Consider the following 18,551-nt stretch of genomic DNA (forward strand, 5'->3'; position numbering starts at 1 on the left):
GGAGGGAGGCAAGCTATTGTCTTTTGCACGAATGACGAAATATTTTTGTTTTGTATCCCTTTTTTAATACAGCCATTATTGTTATTACTTTTTGTTACTATTATTGTTATGTACTATTATTATTGTCATTATTATTATTATTATTATTATTATTGTCATTATTATTATTATTATTATTATTATTATTATTATTATTATTATTATTATTATTATTATTATTATTATTATTATTATTATTTTCATATTATCATTATCATTACTATAGATGCTATTGTGCAGTGTTAGTGGTTTGAAGTATATGTCGTAGTAACATGAAGATTCTTGAAGAGGGGAGATCTCTCTCTCTCTCTCTCTCTCTCTCTCTCTCTCTCTCTCTCTCTCTCTCTCTCTCTCTCTCTCTCTCTCTCTCTCTCTCTCTCTCTCTCTCTCTCTCTCTCTCTCTCTCTCTCTCTTTTATATTACATCATCTTATTATTTTATTCATAACTAGTATCTATATGTTCAACTTACGTAACCACACACACACACACAAAAAAAACTCCCTCCGCGGTGTAGTGGATTAACGCGTGCGCGGCTTACCGTGCCGGCGGGCTGAGGTTCGAGCCTTCGGCCAAAAAGTCTTTTTACGCTGACTTGAGCGAGAGGGATGAGGCGGCGAGCTCCCGCCTGCACCAGTAGACCTCTGTGTGCCGATCGCGAGTCAAGCACGTGATCAGACCGAGAGTAAATACCGACTAAGTGTTCGGGAAGGTTGGAGAGGGCAACAGTACTTCAGCCACACTCACCTCTACCTGCCTAAATTCCTCTACTTTCAATTATGTGGAATGGTTTTCATTGATGTGGGTGCGTTCGTGCGTTCGTGTGTGTGTGTGTGTGTGTGTGTGTGTGTGTGGTTATATAATTTGAACATACAGATACTAGTTATGAATAAAATAATAAGATGATGTAATACAAAAAGTTGAATCACATCTACTCAATGAGCCAATAGTAGGGCAAAAGAAAGGAGGAGGAGGGGGAGGAGGAGGAGGAGGAGGAGGCAGGAGGAGACGCGTGGGAAGCATCGGAAAGACCAGAATGACCCGCTCGTTAATGCTCAGTAAACAACCCTTTTTTCCAGCCTTCCCAATAAACATTTTTGCTTCATTATCTTACGCTATTTCAAGAGGCGCACACGGGACGGCAAGACAGTGTATCAGGGAGGAGTAGACGGGGAATAAGAGTGCGATAAAAGGAAGAACAATGGCAAATGAATGTGGGATTTAACTAAGAGAAATGTAGATAAGAGAATGGTATACGTTAGTGAAGGCCGTATAGGGCTTGGGAGAGTCTGAAATGGGGAACGATAGCAACTGTGTAATGAAGGAGTAGACGGGGAAGAAGACGTGCCATAAAGGGAAGAACAACGATATCTGAATGTAGGTTTTAACTAAGAGAAATGTAGATAAGTTTGTGAAGATATGTTAGTGAAGTCCGTATAAGGTTTGGGAGAGTCTGAAATGGGGAACGATAGCAACTGTGTAATGAAGGAGTAGACGGGGAAGAAGACGTGCGATAAAGGGAAGAACAACGATATCTGAATGTAGGTTTTAACTAAGAGAAATGTCGATAGCAACTGTGTAATGAAGGAGTAGACGGGGAAGAAGAAGTGTGATTAGGGGAAGAACAACGATATCTGAATGTGGGAGTTAAGTAAAGGAATAGTAAATAAGGAAAGTGAATACGATGACGCAGTTTCAGTATAAGCGCACGTGACGTCAACTGTTAAATGGGGGAGTATAGACGAGAAATAAGACGTAAAATATAAGGGAATAAAAACCGAAGGTGGGCGTTGACTGGAGGAACTGTATATAAGAGAAATGTATACGGTAGAGGAGACTTTTTTTTTTTTTTTTTTTTTTTTACAGCAGAGGTAACAGATGTAACAAATGTGAAAAAACAGCCTTCTACTCACTGCTCCTAAACTGTATCGGACTGTATCGGTAGTAGCGTGATGGGTATCTCAGGTGACGACAACTGTGTGATAGAGGAATAGACGGGGATAATATGTCTGAAATAAAGGAAAAACAACGATAACTGAGTGTGGGGGCTGACTAAAGGAAATGCAAATAAGAAAAGATCAAAGGGTAGTGCAGGCTGTATAGCGTTATGGGTATCTCAGGTGACGACAACTGTGTGATAGAGGAATAGACGGGGATAATATGTCTGAATTAAGGGAAAAACAACGATAACTGAGTGTGGGGGCTGACTAAAGGAAATGCAAATAAGAAAAGATCAAAGGGTAGTGCAGGCCGTATCGGTGGTAGCGTGATGGGTGTCCTAGGTGACGGCAAGGCTAGTGAAGGGTATCAGGACACCTCTCCTCCCGAAATTGACCCCTCTTTCGGCCACCTCTTTGGATTCTTTACAGGAGCAGCGAGTAGCGGGCTTTTTTTATTATTATTATTGTTTCCATTTTTTGTGCCCTTGAGCTGTCTCTTTTGTTGTAAAAAAAAGAAAAAAAGGTGTGATGGAGGAGTAGACGGGGGATAAGATGTCCGAAATAATGGAAAAACAACGATACCTGAATGTGAGCGTTAACTAAAGCAAATGTAAATCAGAGAAGAGGATGAGGTAGTGCAAGCTGTATAGGTGGTGGTGTGTTGGGTGTGATTGTAATGCGGGGAACAGAGAAACAAATAATACTAATAAATGAGTTGTGAGTGAGCTGTGAGTTGTGAGTATTACGGCAGCGTGCCCTGAGGGAGACATTCAGATGGACGAACGTGGGCCTGAGGCAGCGGGCGGTGGCGTGATGATCCTAAATCCACACAAAAAAACTATAGAAGGCATTACATGATGGCTGTTATATAATGGAAGAGTAGACAAGAAACGAGACATGCGATATAAGGCAGGAACAACACTTAAATATGAGAAGCAACAAAAAGAAACGTATATAAGAAAGAGGATAAGGTAGAGCAGACTGAATGAGTAGCGTTTCCTTGAGCATGATGGCTGTTGTATAATGGAAGAGTAGACAAGAAACGAGACCTGCGATATAAGGAAGGAACAACCACTGAATAAGGGAGGTAAGAAAAAGAAACGTAAATAAGAAAGAGCATAAGGTAGAGCAGACTGAATGGGTAGTGTTTCCTTGAGCATGATGGCTGTTGTATAATGGAAGAGCAGACAAGAAGCAAGACATACGATATAAGGCAGGAACAACACTTGAATATGAGAGGCAACAAAAAGAAATATAAATAAGAAAGAGCATAAGGTAGAGCAGACTGAATGGGTAGTGTTTCCTTGAGCATGATGGCTGTTGTATAATGGAAGAGCAGACAAGAAGCAAGACGTACGATATAAGGAAGAACAACCACTGAATATGAGAGGCAACAAAAAGAAATGTAAAGAAATTGACCTAGCTTTCGGCCACTCCTTTAACTCTTCTTAGGAGCAATGAGTGGAGGGCTTTTTTTCTCATTACAGTTTCCTTTCTTTCCTAACCTAACCAAACCTAACCTAACCTAACCTAACCTGACCTGACCTGACCTGACCTGACCTGACCTGACCTGACCTGACCTAGTCTAACCTAACCTAACTTAACCTAACCTAACCTAACCTAACCTAACCTAACCTAACCTAACCTAACCTAATGCCCTTGAACTGACTCCTTTGCTGTAAAAAAAAGAAGCATAAGGCAGAGCACTGAATGAGTAGTGTTTCCTTGAGCATGATGGCTGTTGCATAATGGAAGAGGAGACAAGAAATAAGAAACAAAGGAAGAACGACAATTGAAAGTAGGCGTTACCGAAAGGAAATACAAATAAGGCCAGAGGATACGATAGTGCAATCTGTAGGAATATCGGCGTTGCGTTGTGGGTGGCTGACGTATGGGGCGAGTGGGAGGGGAGTGAGCATACTGGCAACAAGTGAAGGGGCACAAACGTTCAGCGCGGCGCCAGGTGCTGGGTGAGACGGTTACCTTTAGGAGGGCGTCAGGTGAATGCTCTCTAGCGGCTCCGTCACCTTTACTGGGCGCAGGGGAGGAGGGGGGAGAGGGAGAGAGGGCGAGAGAGAAAGTGAATGTGTGTGTGTGTGTGTGTGTGTGTGTGTGTGTGTGTGTGTGTGTGTGTGTGTGTGTGTGTGTGTGTGTGTGTGTGTGTGTGTTTTCGAGGTCAAGGGAGCATTAAATGACCTTCGGTTATTAACTTTCTGGGTCAAGTGAGGTTTCCCATAGGAGAAGCCAGAAGGGGAAAGAGGAAGAGAAGAGAGAAGGGACGTGGAGGGCTTGGAGGAGGAACAGAAAATGGAGGCAGGGGAAAGGGGGAGGGGGAAGAGGGAGGAGTAAAGAGTGGAGTGAAGAGGGACGTGAAGGAAGAATGAACGAAAGGGGAAGGAAATGAAGGAGGAGAAAGTACAGTGTGATGAAGGAGTAGAATAATTACCATAAAAGTACCGAAAATAAGATGATGTTTGTGTTAGAGAGAGAGAGAGAGAGAGAGAGAGATTTACATAGATAGATTTACATAGAAAATCAGACCACACAGACCCCATGGTCCAGACTAGGTGGTCTGTCCTTAAACCTAAGTGATTTTACATTAATCAGATGGCTCCAAAACGTTGCTTTTCTACTCTAGTTAATATTAAGTTCACGGAAGTGACGGTCGAGCTTGTTTTTAAAGGAGTCAATCGTGTTACACTGGACCACTGATGGTGGGAGCTTATTCCATTCTCGCACTACAACGTTGGTGAAGAAAAATTTGGTGCAGTCTGAATTTACTTGTCTACATTTGAGTTTTGTGCCATTGTTCCTCATTCGCAAAGTGTCATCGATCATAAACAATTTTGTTCTGTCTACATTCGTAAAACCATTAAGTATTTTAAAACATTCGTCGGAGGCGACGTTTCTCAAGAGAGAACATGTTAAGGGTGGAAAGCTTTTCTTCGTAGGATTTGTTGCGCAAGGAAGGGATCATTTTTGTTGCTCGACGCTGAACACCTTCTAATTTAGCAATATCCTTTGCATGGGGGGGAGACCAAAACTGTACCGCATATTCCAAGTGGAGTCTGACTAAACTATTGTAGAGCGGAAGTATTACATCTTTATTTTTGAATAAAAAGTTTCTTTTAATGATGCCCAACATTCTGTTCGCTTTATTTGCTGCATCGATGCATTGATGTGAGAATTTGAGGTTTGACGCGATTTTAATCCCCAGATCCTTAACGCATTGAACACTTGTGAGTTTAACGCCGTGTATTTCGTAATCGAACTTCTTATTTTTTGTTCCAACTTGAAGGACCTGGCACTTGTCTACGTTAAAGGGCATCTCCCATTTATCCGACCAAGCTGAAATTTTGTGCAAATCCTCTTGGAGGCTTTGCCTGTCTTCGTCAGTGAGAACCGAGTTACCAATCTTTGTGTCGTCTGCAAATTTACTAATGCGATTATTGAGTCCAACATCCACGTCGTTGATGTAAATAATGAAGAGCAATGGGCCAAGAACCGAGCCCTGAGGGACGCCACTAGTGACCGGCGCCCACTCTGAGTTAAGTCCGTCAATCACAACTCTTTGTTGTCTGTTGCTCAACCAATTCGCGATCCATTGGTTTACTTGACCGTCAATGCCTATTTGCTTTAATTTATAAAGTAATTTATGATGTGGGACTTTATCAAACGCTTTCTGGAAATCAAGATAGACTACGTCCACTGATTTGGTTACGTCATAAATTATAAAAGGTCAGTGGGTTTGACAGGCAGGATCTTTTGTTACGGAAGCCATGTTGTGAATCCCCAATTAATGAGTGGCTTTCGAGGTAACTCACAATTTTGTCTCTAATTATGCTCTCGAGTAGCTTACCTACAATTGAAGTTAGACTAATGGGTCGGTAGTTACCTGGTATTTTTTTGTCTCCTTTCTTAAAAATCGGTGTCACGTTAGCCTTTTTCCAATCCGAAGGGACGATGCCTTGTCGCAAGGACATATTGAATACGGTAGTGAGGGAGGAGAGTATTTCGCTCTTTGTTTCTTTAAGCAGTATAGGATATACTTTGTCGGGTCCGGGACTTTTATTTGTTTTAAGTGAATGGAGAGCTTTAAGGACTTCATCGGTTGTTATTTCAAAATTAGGCAATGCATGATCGAAATTTACAATAGTACTGGTGTTGTTGGTAGCGAGAGGAAGACTGTAAGTATTAAACACCGAGGAAAAGTAATTGTTTAAGAGGTTTGCAATGTGTTGGCTGTCAGTCACTAGTGCACCGTCGCTGTTTGTTAAAGGTCCAATACCACTTTTGATCGCCTTTCTGTTGTTTATGTAACTGGAGAAAGATTTCGGATTATTTTTACAGTTGGCTGCAATATTTTCTTCATATCTACGCTTTGTCTGACCTTCTAGTCTTTTTACTCGTCGCCTGGCATCATTATAAAGTCTAATGTTTTCGGGCGTGCTTTGTTCTTTCTTTAACCTGTAAAACAATTTTCTCTCATTGACTGATAGTTTAATTTCGCTATTAAACCACGGTTGGCTTTTATTAGTGTTAATTCGCTTCTCGCACAAGGGGACGAATGTGTTCTGCTGAGTGAGTAAGTGATTTTTAAGGCTTAGCCAGGCTTCATCTACGATGCCGTCATCTGATAGTTGTATTTCTGTTAGTTTTTGTCGGATTTCTACGAAGTTAGCTCTTTTGAAATTGGGCACCTTTACTTTATTTTCAGTCACTGATGATTGAGCTCTAATGTCGACGCGCACTAATTTATGATCGCAAGAACCGAGGTGTTCTCCTACCGTGACACTACTGCCTAGGTTATCTTGGGTCGTTATAACAAGGTCGAGAGAGAGAGAGAGAGAGAGAGAGAGAGAGAGAGAGAGAGAGAGAGAGAGAGAGAGAGAGAGAGAGAGAGAGAGAGAGAGAGAGAGAGAGAGAGAGAGAGAGAGAGAGAGAGAGAGAGAGAGAGAGAGAGAGAGAGAGAGAGAGAGAGATAGAGAGAGAGAGAGAGAGAGAGAGAGAGAGAGAGAGAGAGAGAGAGAGAGAGAGAGAGAGAGAGAGAGATTCAGAAAGACATAGACAGACAAGAGACTAAACAGACAGACATATAGAGACGGAGACTGACAGACAGACACACAGAATAAAAGACAGATGAAGGGAAACGATCAGCCACAGAAAATAGACAAGCACTTATAACAGACAGACAGACACAGAATGATACATACTATATACACAGACACACAGAGAGAAAAACAGAGGCAAGCACATTGACAAGCACACATACAAATGGAATTACTGAATCAAATATTTCTTTGGAAACACACACACACACACACACACACACACACACACACACACACACACACACACACACACACACACACACACACACACACACACAAGATTGTACTTAGCATCATCAGTCTGTATAGTATAAGTCCACTGCAGGGCGTACGCATATCCCAAATCATTATATATATATCCCCTCTCTAGTTTCCTGTCTCGTAAATAATCCACATAATTATAGTTTTCATCACATCGCACTATCTGGTGAGCGGCTTTGAGGTTGGTTGGTGATAATTGATAGTGATAGATTGATAGTGAAGCTAGAATTTAGTGGATGGTCTGATGGCTGAATGGTGAGGATTGGATGGTCAGACCTGGATGGTGATAATTCATTTTTTTCCAGTAAAGAAAGATTTCCCCTTTCGTTCCTATTTTCAGTTGCTTACGTTTGCCATCTTATAATTTCGTATCTTCATAATTCGGTCTTTTCTTCATTCTGGGGTGGAGTGTCTGAACGATATCCTTGACCGACGTTCTTCAGTAACACACATAATTTCGTTCATATTTTCAGTTGCTTACGTTTGCCATCTTATATCTCGTATCTTCATAATTCTGTCTTTCGTTACTACCGGGATCAGGTGATATATATTCTTTCTTCATTCTGGGGTGGAGTGTCTGAATGATATCCTTGACCGAAGCTCTTCAGTAACACACATTATTTCGTTCCTTTAGTAAATAAATTATCCGTCTTATAAGTACTGCTCGTTATTCACAATGCAAATTTTTCTCTTAACCAGGTAGCAGCGGGGATCATGTTTCTTAATGGTCCCTCTAAGCGAGAAAAATGAGAAAAAAATCATCACTCACACAAACCATTTAATAATATATATCAAAGCATTTGTGATCAGTTTATGCATCATCTATTTTGGGGGGCTTATATCATGGCACAAATTTGGCCCGTCGCTGCTACACGGTAAAGCCACAAATTTGGCCCGTCGCTGCTACACGGTAAAGCCACAAATTTGGCCCGTCGCTGCTACACGGTAAAGCCACAAATTTGGCCCGTCGCTGCTACACGGTAAAGCCACAAATTTGGCCCGTCGCTGCTACACGGTAAAGCCACAAATTTGGCCCGTCGCTGCTAAAAGTGATGCTTCGTTCATTTCAATAATTATTTCGCTATTTAACGCCCTTCGTATTTTTAGACATTTAGAGGGAGAGACAGTCAGTAGCGCACATTAACTTTGATATTGAAGCAGAAAGTTGGAAAGTTTCGTTTAGTCGGCGCAACATATGTGGTCACATGCCGGAGAGAGACAGAAGGGGAAGGAATTATAGGAGCTAGACGGCAACAAATCCCAGGAGACGGGACACAACCCCCGATTAATACTTGGTACCTATTCACTGCTGGGTGGACAGGGGCGTAGGGTATCGGAAAAGCCGCCCAAGTTTTTCGACTCCGCCCGGGAATTGAACTCGGGCTCTCTCGGTTGTGAGCCGAGTGTGCTAACCACTGCACCACGAAGCCCCCGTACGCTGGTCTGGGCTCCGTATATTGTACTTCTGGTGATTTTAGAGGGAGAGACAGTCAGTAGCGCATATTAACTTTGATACTGGAGCGGAGAAAACACTTTTATAAGGCTACAATTAGAAGGGATGTGCTTCGGGTGACACTTTTAACTGTGCCCCGACTAGGCTACATCAGGGCAGCACGTAAGCCTGTTCACTCGTCAAGATGTTGCTCATGAAGACATCTCTCTCTCTCTCTCTCTCTCTCTCTCTCTCTCTCTCTCTCTCTCTCTCTCTCTCTCTCTCTCTCTCTCTCTCTCTCTCTGGGCTATGCATTTCAATTATTTTTCGTGTCAAATTCATTTTCACTCCCTCTCACTTCACTCTCTGACCTCACATCAAAATCACAATCAGCTACTCAAAAATAAGAATAAGAATCACAGTCACAATACTCTGTTCCTGTTGATCTCCTCCCCGTCCTTGTGCTCGCCTTAACCCTCGCCGGAGACAAGCGGGCAATCACCAACAAGGCCAGCCGGTCCGCGCCATTCAGGAGACGCAAGGGGCTGGATGGCTCTCTTGTCTGATTGACCAATTGAATGTAGAGGCTCCCCTTATGAAACGAAGCAGCATTGGCGGCGGCGCTGGCGTTTAGGGAGCGATTAGAGGCAATGACGGCTGAGTAGTTCCCGTGAGTGTTGATGTTGGTAGTAACGTGTGTGTGTGTGTGTGTGTGTGTGTGTGTTAAGAAATTATATATTCTCTCTCTCTCTCTCTCTCTCTCTCTCTCTCTCTCTCTCTCTCTCTCTCTCTCTCTCTCTCTCTCTCTCTCTCTCTCTCTCTCTCTCGTTTATCTGCTTTGTTGATGTCCAAAGGGAAGTGAAGACATCAGTGCAGGGAATCGTATAAGGGATGACAGAACCGCCCATAGGAACAGAAAATATAGACGACATAATACAGGCAATGAGAATCAAGAAATGGCAATGCGCGGACACACAGGATAAAAGGAACAGCAAGGAAGGTTTCGTTTAGTCGGCGCAACATCTGTGGTCATATGCCGGGATAATGGGAACAGATAAGGAGTTTTAAGAAGAGAGTTCTTGCATCCGCCCTCCTCGACTCGGAGGGGATAAGGAGCGCCAGCGAGTGTGGCAGTACTGGAGGATTCCCCGTAGGGCGCCTTGGTGTCCCCCGGGGCGTCCGCGGAGGTGCCGGAGATCTGCCCGGATAGGTGGGGCTCGTTAGCCGTGGTAGGCAGTTCACCTAGGAGAGCAAACTCCGATTACAAACCCGGGCAGGTGGGGGTCGTTATATTCTGTTCACTTAAGTCCGACCCAAGCTGACAACATAAACCTAAGCGTGTTTGCAAGCCGAGTGCTGACTGGCTACTGCTATGGCTTCCAAGTTTTCTTTAACCTCTGTTTGTGTTTATCTCACGCAGCATTTTCTGATAATCTGCACTGTGCTTACGAACACGCTTAGCTTTATGTTGTCAGCTTGGGTCAGACTTAGTGAACAGACTATAGTGAAGGCAGTTCACTAGGAGAGGGACAACTCCGAACAATAAACACGGGTTGGTGGGACTCGTTAGTCGCTAGGCAGTTCACTAGGAGAAGGACAACTCCGAACAATAAACACGGGTTGGTGGGACTCGTTAGTCGCTAGGCAGTTCACTAGGAGAGGGACAACTCCGAACAATAAACACGGGTTGGTGGGACTCGTTAGTCGCTAGGCAGTTCACTAGGAGAGGGACAACTCCGAACAATAAACACGGGTTGGTGGGACTCGTTAGTCGCTAGGCAGTTCACTAGGAGAGGGACAACTCCGAACAATAACATGGGGTGGTGGGACTCGTTAGCCGCTAGGCAGTTCACTAGGAGAGGGACAACTCCGAACAGTAAACACGGGTTGGTGGGACTCGTTAGCCGCTAGGCAGTTCACTAGGAGAGCAAACTGCGAACAACAAACCCGGGCAGGAGGGGGTCGTTAGCCATGGTAGGCAGTCCTCCTAGGAGAAGGAAAACTCCGAATTCAAACCACACACACAAAATGAATAAATAAATAAATAAAATATAGTAAAATTGAGTATAAATAGAATGCAATACAAATACATATCATCCACTTCTCGCCCCTAACATCAACATCAACCAAATTACGGGTGAGGCTTTTATGGGGACGCCAAGGCCAACACAGAACACCACAAAATGGATGATATAAAAAGAAGATATAAAAACCGGATAAGATATATATAAGACACCAAAAAAGGATAATATAAAAAGAAATGCAAAGTACAATATAAAAATAAAGCACCAAGATCGACACATAACAGAAAAAAATAGAACACAAAATACTGAGAAAAATAAAAATCCACTAACTCTTTATCTAACCACCTAACTTTACCTACTTAACTATCTAACTAACTCCTAGAAATTAACCATCTAACGATCTAACTAACTAATTAACTATAACTTTATATTATCTATTAAACTAACTATTTCACTACATGCCTACCTACCTACCTACATAACTATCTTACTAACTCCTAGTAATTAACCATCTAACGATCTAACTAATTAACTATAACTGTTTGACTATCTGTTGAACTGTTAAACGACCCAATTAAATAACTATACCCGCCCCATGCGGAATGGGGATTGGCTCTGTGTTTGTGTGTGTGTGTGTGTGTGTGTGTGTGTGTGTGTGTGTGTGTGTGTGCGCGCGCGCTGCTTGTGGGCGCCCTGGGATGAAGTCGTTTTGCCTACTAATGATAATCCCCATTCCCCCTATTACTGTGGTTGGTTGGTTGGTTCTCTCTCTCTCTCTCTCTCTCTCTCTCTCTCTCTCTCTGTTTCTTTTCAGTGGGGCGTCTATGATGGGGCGGGAGTTTTGGTGTCTCTCTCCTGAGGGCACACATACATCATAAGCACTATCGGCCATATTTTCAATTAATATTTTATGATATTTATTGTTTTCCGAAACGAATAGGCAAAGAAAAGAAACGCAGCTTTAATTGATCTAATTAAATAAACACAATTATAATGAACTGATCCCTGTCACACTCGACATGAATTGGCTTAGTGTAAAATAAAATAAAAAATATGTTCGTACGTGCGTATGTATGTAAATATGTAGACATGAATTAACTTGCGGTAAAGCAAATTATCACTGAAATATATGTGTGTGTGTGTGTGTGTGTGTGTGTGTGTGTGTGTGTGTGTGTGTGTGTGTGACTGTAAATAATACTCACATTAAATATGCAATTTCACTACAAATATGTTTTCATAATGTGGCATAACAAATGACGATTATTTGAAAAAAAATAAATGTGTTTAATTTGAGTTATAAATAAATAAAAAATATGTGCACAGACTATAGCAAAGAAAGCACCACGAGACCCCCATAGCGAAAGGAAAACCCACTGGAGTTCTTTACAGATTAAAAACATTGCTATAGGTTCACATTTGTTTAACCCATCCGCTGCGATTGGCACGGATTTGGCCTTCATTGGTAGCCTGGTAACATATAGTCCCAGGTCTTTCTTTTCCTCTGTGGTGGATAGCGGAGTGTTTCCCATGTGGTATTGGTGTGCTGGCTATCCCCTCCCAAGATGCATGACTTTACAGTTTTCTTCATTGAATTGTAGCAGCCACTTTTTGTTCCATTCCTGTAGCCTGATAATGTCTTCTTGTAGGAAATTCGCAGTCAAGGGGTTAAAGCCATCAACCAGTATTAGTGAACACAGACAGAGGGGAGTTTGAGGTGTAAAGAGACCTACGGTAAAGTACATTTTGAATTTCTTTCTTGAGCAATGAAGTCACTGAACGCCCTGCTGCTCTCTGGGGTGAGACAAACAGTGTTGCTCCAGTTTGTACAAAGGTTTACTGGGCAAGACTCGGGGCATCTACGTACGCGAGTTGAAACTTCCAAGATGCTACGTGGGAAGGTAAAAAAAAAATGAAAATGAAAACTTTATAAACTGTGTAAGTTTTATCAAATATTGAATAACTAAGGTTCCAAAACAGGTATTATTTTGAAGCGTGCAATAGGAAGGTGAATCAGAGAGAGAGATGTATCATTTACTTTTCTAAAAAATATATTAATTCAAAAACACAACTGAAATTCATATACTTATTCAACCCGGTAGCAGCGACGGGCCAAATTTGTGGCTTTACCGTGTACCAGCGACGGGCCACATTTTTGCCATGATATAAACCCCCAAAAATAGACGATGCATAAACTGATCACAAAATGCGTTGATATATTTATTATGAAGTGGTTTGCAAGAGCGGTGTTTTTTTTCTCTTTTAATTCGCTTAGAGGGGCTTTTAAGAAACATGATCCCCGCAGCTATCGAGTTTAGGCGCTACAGATAAGTAAATGACAAAATACCTAAAAGTGTAATGAAAGGGGGAATATAAGTAGGAGAGGCAGGAATGAACAGCGGCAGTAAGCTAACAGAGAATACACAGGATCTCATAAAGCGGGGCAGACATATAAAAGTAAGTTCTAGAAGGGATTTAGGGAGTTAGGTGAACTGGGTAAACATCTACAACTTAAGTTAAAAGTTACGGATATCCATAAAATTTACATGGACAAGATAAAAGAACCTCGAAAGAATGGCGAAAACATGGAAATGGCAGTCACGAAAAATATGACGGAGATAGTTTGGATAAAAGTTGGAAAGTTTCGTTTAGTCGGCGCAACATCTGTGGTCATATGCCGGAGAGAGACAGAAGGGGAAGGAATTATAGAAGGGAACAGATACCAGGAGACCGGACACAACCCACCATTAATACCTGGTACCCATTCACTGCTGGGTGGACAGGGTCGTAGGGAATCGGAAAAGCCGCCCAAATTTTTCCACTCCGCCCGGGAATCGAACCCGGGTTCTCTTAGTTGTGAGCCGAGTGTGTTAACCACTGCACCACGAAGCCCCGGATAGTTTGGATTGCATATCATATTTTACAGCAAAGAAGGCAGCTGAAAGGCGAAGAAAAGAGAACAAAAGCCCGCCATGTCGCTTCTCCCAAAATGTTCAGGAGGGCGGGAGGGCGGTGGAGAAGAGAATGATCGGCTGAGCTTGAATGTTCCCAGCGTGACCAAGGATGAAATAAGAAGTTTTGAAAGGAACGAGTAAGAGCGAAGCAGAAGTTGACCGAGCTATGGACCGTATTCTAAACATTTCGTCGTCAAAGTTCACATTTTTAACAAGGCTTTCGTAGGAGTTTTGGGCATTTCCAGAAGTAGTTTAATGACCGTGGTGGTAGTGTGACCCTTCTTCTGTACCGTGAACCTGAAGAAACACTCATTAGAACCCGATTGACCCCCTCTTTGACCTTTAGAAATAGCTGATGTGAGAAGCGAAACTGTCTTATCATACCGACCTATATATCTAATCAAAGTTTCAAGTGTATTCATAAAAAAATCTCAAATATATACAAAATGCTTCATATTCCAATAATTTTATAGAGCACAGAAATAAGGAGCCATTATATTGACCTGCAAAAAGATTCATGGTAAAGAGCTAAATGAGGTACCGATCAACTGGTCTTCTCACTGTAACTTAAAACTTTTCACCACGATCATAAACAGAGGAGACGCAACACAGAAATCAAGCAACTGGTCTTCTCCCTGTATAACTTAAAACTTTTCACCACGACCATAAACAGAGGAGACACTGGTCTTCTCCCTGTATAACTTAAAACTTTTCACCACGATCATAAACAGAGGAGACGCAACACAGAAATCGAGCAACTGGTCTTCTCCCTGTAACTTAGAGCTTCTCACCACGATCATAAACAGAGGAGACGCAACACAGAAATCAAGCAACCGGTCTTCTCCCTGTAACTTAGAACTTCTCACCACGATCATAAACAGAGGAGACGCAACACAGAAATCAAGCAACCGGTCTTCTCCCTGTAACTTAAAACTTTTCACCACGATCATAAACAGAGGAGACGCAACACAGAAATCAAGCAACTGGTCTTCTCCCTGTAACTTAAAACTTTTCACCACGATCATAAACAGAGGAGACGCAACACAGAAATCAAGCAACTGGTCTTCTCCCTATAACTTAAAACTTTTCACCACGATCATAAACAGAGGAGACGCAACACAGAAATCAAGCAACTGGTCTTCTCCCAATAACTTAAAACTTTTCACCACGATCATAAACAGAGATCAACACAGAAATCAAAGTATTCAAGAAAACAAGCCGCTCCACACCCACGTCGTCAACCAAATAACAAGCCGTGTGCAATAAACCGAGACTCATGGCTTCCACAAATCATATGAAAACCTTTGATGCAGTAAAAACCAGAAGTCATGGAGGCACAGAGAGCAGGGCGAAGCTGAACCGTACATAGAGGTGCTGGAAGATATATATAGAGACACCGCGGCGACTATTACACCCCATATATGAGAAACGAGGGCATTCGGATTAAGACAGAGACAGACATAAAGAAATAAGTAGATAGGTAGATAGATTAAGATTAACAAACCTACAAATTTATGGATAGACGTAAGAGGTGCATCTGGCTGTTCCACATCTTACGTAAATTCATAACGAGTCTTGAATGATTAACCAAAGCTCCGAGGCACGAGTTAACATCTCATTGCGCCTAAACAAATACTTCCCGGTGCTCCGACTATGCTCTCCTTTTTCTCAGGAGCGCCGTGAATAATTTGCCGCACGCGTATTGGGGGTTTCCTGATCGGGGGGTGGTCTGGTCGAGGGGATATCCTGGTCGGGGGGGTGGTCCTGATCGGGGGTACATGGTCGGGGTGGGTAGGTCGTGAGGGGCCTGGTCAGGGGTACATGGTCGGGGTGGGTAGGTCGTGAGGGGGCCTGGTCGGGGTACATAGTCGGGGTGGGTAGGTCGTGAGGGGCCTGGTCAGGGGTACATGGTCGGGGGGTGGGTAGGTCGTGAGGGGCCTGGTCGGTGGTACATGGTCGGGGTGGGTAGGTCGTGAGGGGCCTGGTCGGGGGTACATGGTCGGTGGGTAGGTCGTGAAGGGGCCTGGTCAGGGGTACATGGTCGGGGTGGGTAGGTCGTGAGGGGCCTGGTCGGGGGTACATGGTCGGGGGTGGGTAGGTCGTGAGGGGGCCTGGTCGGTGGTACATGGTCAGGGGTGGATAGGTCGTGAGGGGGCCTGGTCGGAGGTACATGGTCGGGGGTGGGTAGGTCGTGAGGGGGCCTGGTCGGGGGTACATGGTCGGGGGTGGGTAGGTCGTGAGGGGGCCTGGTCGGGGGTACATGGTCGGGGGTGGGTAGGTCGTGAGGGGGCCTGGTCGGTGGTACATGGTCGGGGGTGGGTAGGTCGTGAGGGGGCCTGGTCGGGGGTACATGGTCGGGGGTGGGTAGGTCGTGAGGGGGCCTGGTCGGGGGTGGAAGGGTTTGACTCACGCTCGGACCCAAACGTTCTGAAAATATGCAGCCGATCCCGACCCACCGCAGCGCCTCGCCTGTGGATCACGAGCAGGCACAGGTGGAGCGCGGGGGAAGGGGGGGGGGGTAGGGCAGAGTCACACGCCACTGAAAACAAACATTGCCACCTGCCACGTCTTCCCCATCCCTGCCACTCATGACTCAGCGTAAATTTCCTTTTTGAGAGATATATGTGAAATGCAAAACTGCCTCACATCTACAGCAACGATGGTCAGTATTTAGGACACTATTATAAACCATTCCGGAGCTTACACACCTTCATTTGATAAGGCTTTCGTAGAGGTTGCTGGCATTTCACGAGTAGTTGATGAGTATTAGTTTGACTTCTGGACTATGAATGAAGAAAAACCACTCATGAGACTCTGACCAATCTCTTCTGTGGCCTTAGGAAGTACTTATTGAGAGTCGAGTGTGTCTGAGAATGGTGGTATTTGACTCTACGGCTCCTCCCTTCCTCTTTCATTACTTCTTACACATATATAGACCATTCTGACGTGTTCTTCCCTTCCTCTCTGTCTCTCTTCTCCATTCAAGGCGATGTCACGTGTATCCTATCTTCTTAAGCCTCTTTCATTACTTCTTACATATAAACATCACTCTGGCGTGTTCTTTCCTTTCTCCTAAGTCTCTTTCTGTCTTCTATGCGATGTCACGTGTAGCCTTCTCCTCAGCGTTCTCATTAAACTGTTTTTTCGCCGTTAAAATCACACATATTTGCCCCTTTTGCTTCTTTCCCCAACGTTATATTCTGCTATTAATAAGTTTCTTCTCTCCTTCCCTCCTTCTCGTCATCAATTAGCACTCTCTTTTATCCACCCTCATTGATGGGTATTATATACTTTTCTACATCTTCCAGCTATATTGTCCTTTCCTTCCTATGATTCTTTTCTGTTATTAATAAGTTTCTTCTCTCCTTCCTTCCTTCTGGTCATCAATTAGCACTCTCTTTTATCCACCCTCATTGATGGGTATTATATACTTTTCTACATCTTCCAGCTATGTTCTCCTTTCCTTCCTATGATTCTTTTTTTTTTAATACGTTTCTTTTCTCCTTCCCTTCTTCTGGTCATCAATTAGTACTGTTTTATCTACCCTAATTGATGGCTATTATATACTTTTCTACATCTTCCAGGTATGTTCTCCTTTCTTTCCAATGATTATTTTTTGTTTCCACACTTCTAGGAAAACTTTTTGCGTCACTTTTCCCACATCAAGTTTTACAAGTTACCTCCCTAACTTTTATATTCCTCGCCAATTATCAATATTCATTCCTATTTCCCCTTTCATTTTTCACTTCCTTTCACGCTTGCTCTTACGCCCTCCACTCTTCCCACTTTCTCTATACCTTTTCTGTGTCTGTTCATATTTCTTCGTTATATAATTTTTGTTTCTACCTGTGTTACCCGACTCCCTCCACACCTCACGTCCACTGTTGTCAGATTGTCGTACTCAGAGCATAGTATTTACCGGTTTCTGACGCCTAACTATTGCCAAGAAACATCAGGATCTAACTCTTTCAACGATAACTATAAATGAGTTTCGTTATTGGAGCCCAGAAGACAGTTTAGGGGTACGAAGTCGGGAAATATAAGCGGCTGAGTACGACAATCTGGCAACGGTGTACATGTCCGTCACAATCATCAGTTTCTTTCTCTCCTCCTCAGCATCACTTCATCCCGATCTGCCTCCCGTCTCCTATTTCCTCCTCTCTCTACTTTCTTCCCTCCCTTGTTATCAGTGACCCCAACAGACAGGTGTTTATAGTGGCGCCATCTTCTCTGTTACTTGACCTCCTTCATAGCAATCATATTCTTTCTCTACTCCCCAGCATCCCTTCATCCCGATCTGCCTCCCGTCTCCTTTTTCCTCCTCTCTCTGTTTTCTTCCCTCCCTTGTTATCAGTGACCCCAACAGGCAGGTGTTTATAGTGGCGCCATCTTCTCTGTTACCTGACCTCTTTCACAGCAATCAGTCTCTTTCTCTCCTCCCCAGCATCCCTTCATCTCGATCTGCCTCCCGTCTTCTTTTTCCTCCTCTCTCTGTTTTCTTCCCTCCCTTGTTATCAGTGACCCCAACAGGCAGGTGTTTATAGTGGCGCCATCTTCTCTGTTACCTGACTCCCTTCATAGCAGTCATATTCTTTCTCTCCTCCTCAGCATCACTTCATCCCGATCTGCCTCCCGTCTTCTTTTTCCTCCTTTCTCTGTTTTCTTCCCTCCCTTGTTATCAGTGACCCCAGCAGATTAATGGTCACGGTTTCTTTGTACCAAGACGCTATTGTATTATTTCCTCTGCCTTCACTTCCTTCTCTCGTCGGGGGACACAGATAGATCCCTTTATAG

At 43.4% G+C, this 18,551-nt stretch overlaps 1 protein-coding gene across 1 annotated transcript in view; it reads right to left on the bottom strand.

Moving 5' to 3' along the window:
• Positions 1-16,109, bottom strand: part of LOC126988669 (uncharacterized) — a 51,951-nt gene extending 35,842 nt beyond the window's left edge. Inside the window, exons 1-3 of the mRNA XM_050847024.1 lie at positions 15,824-16,109; positions 15,455-15,564; positions 9,920-9,980 (exon numbers count right to left, since the gene is read on the bottom strand). Of these exons, the coding sequence (XP_050702981.1) occupies positions 9,920-9,980; positions 15,455-15,564; positions 15,824-16,109 (457 nt within the window). The remainder of the gene's footprint in view (positions 1-9,919; positions 9,981-15,454; positions 15,565-15,823) is intronic.
• Between the last annotated feature and the right edge of the window lie 2,442 nt (positions 16,110-18,551).

This window comes from Eriocheir sinensis, chromosome 70 (genome assembly GCF_024679095.1).
Source record: "Eriocheir sinensis breed Jianghai 21 chromosome 70, ASM2467909v1, whole genome shotgun sequence".
Lineage (NCBI taxonomy): Eukaryota > Metazoa > Arthropoda > Malacostraca > Decapoda > Varunidae > Eriocheir > Eriocheir sinensis.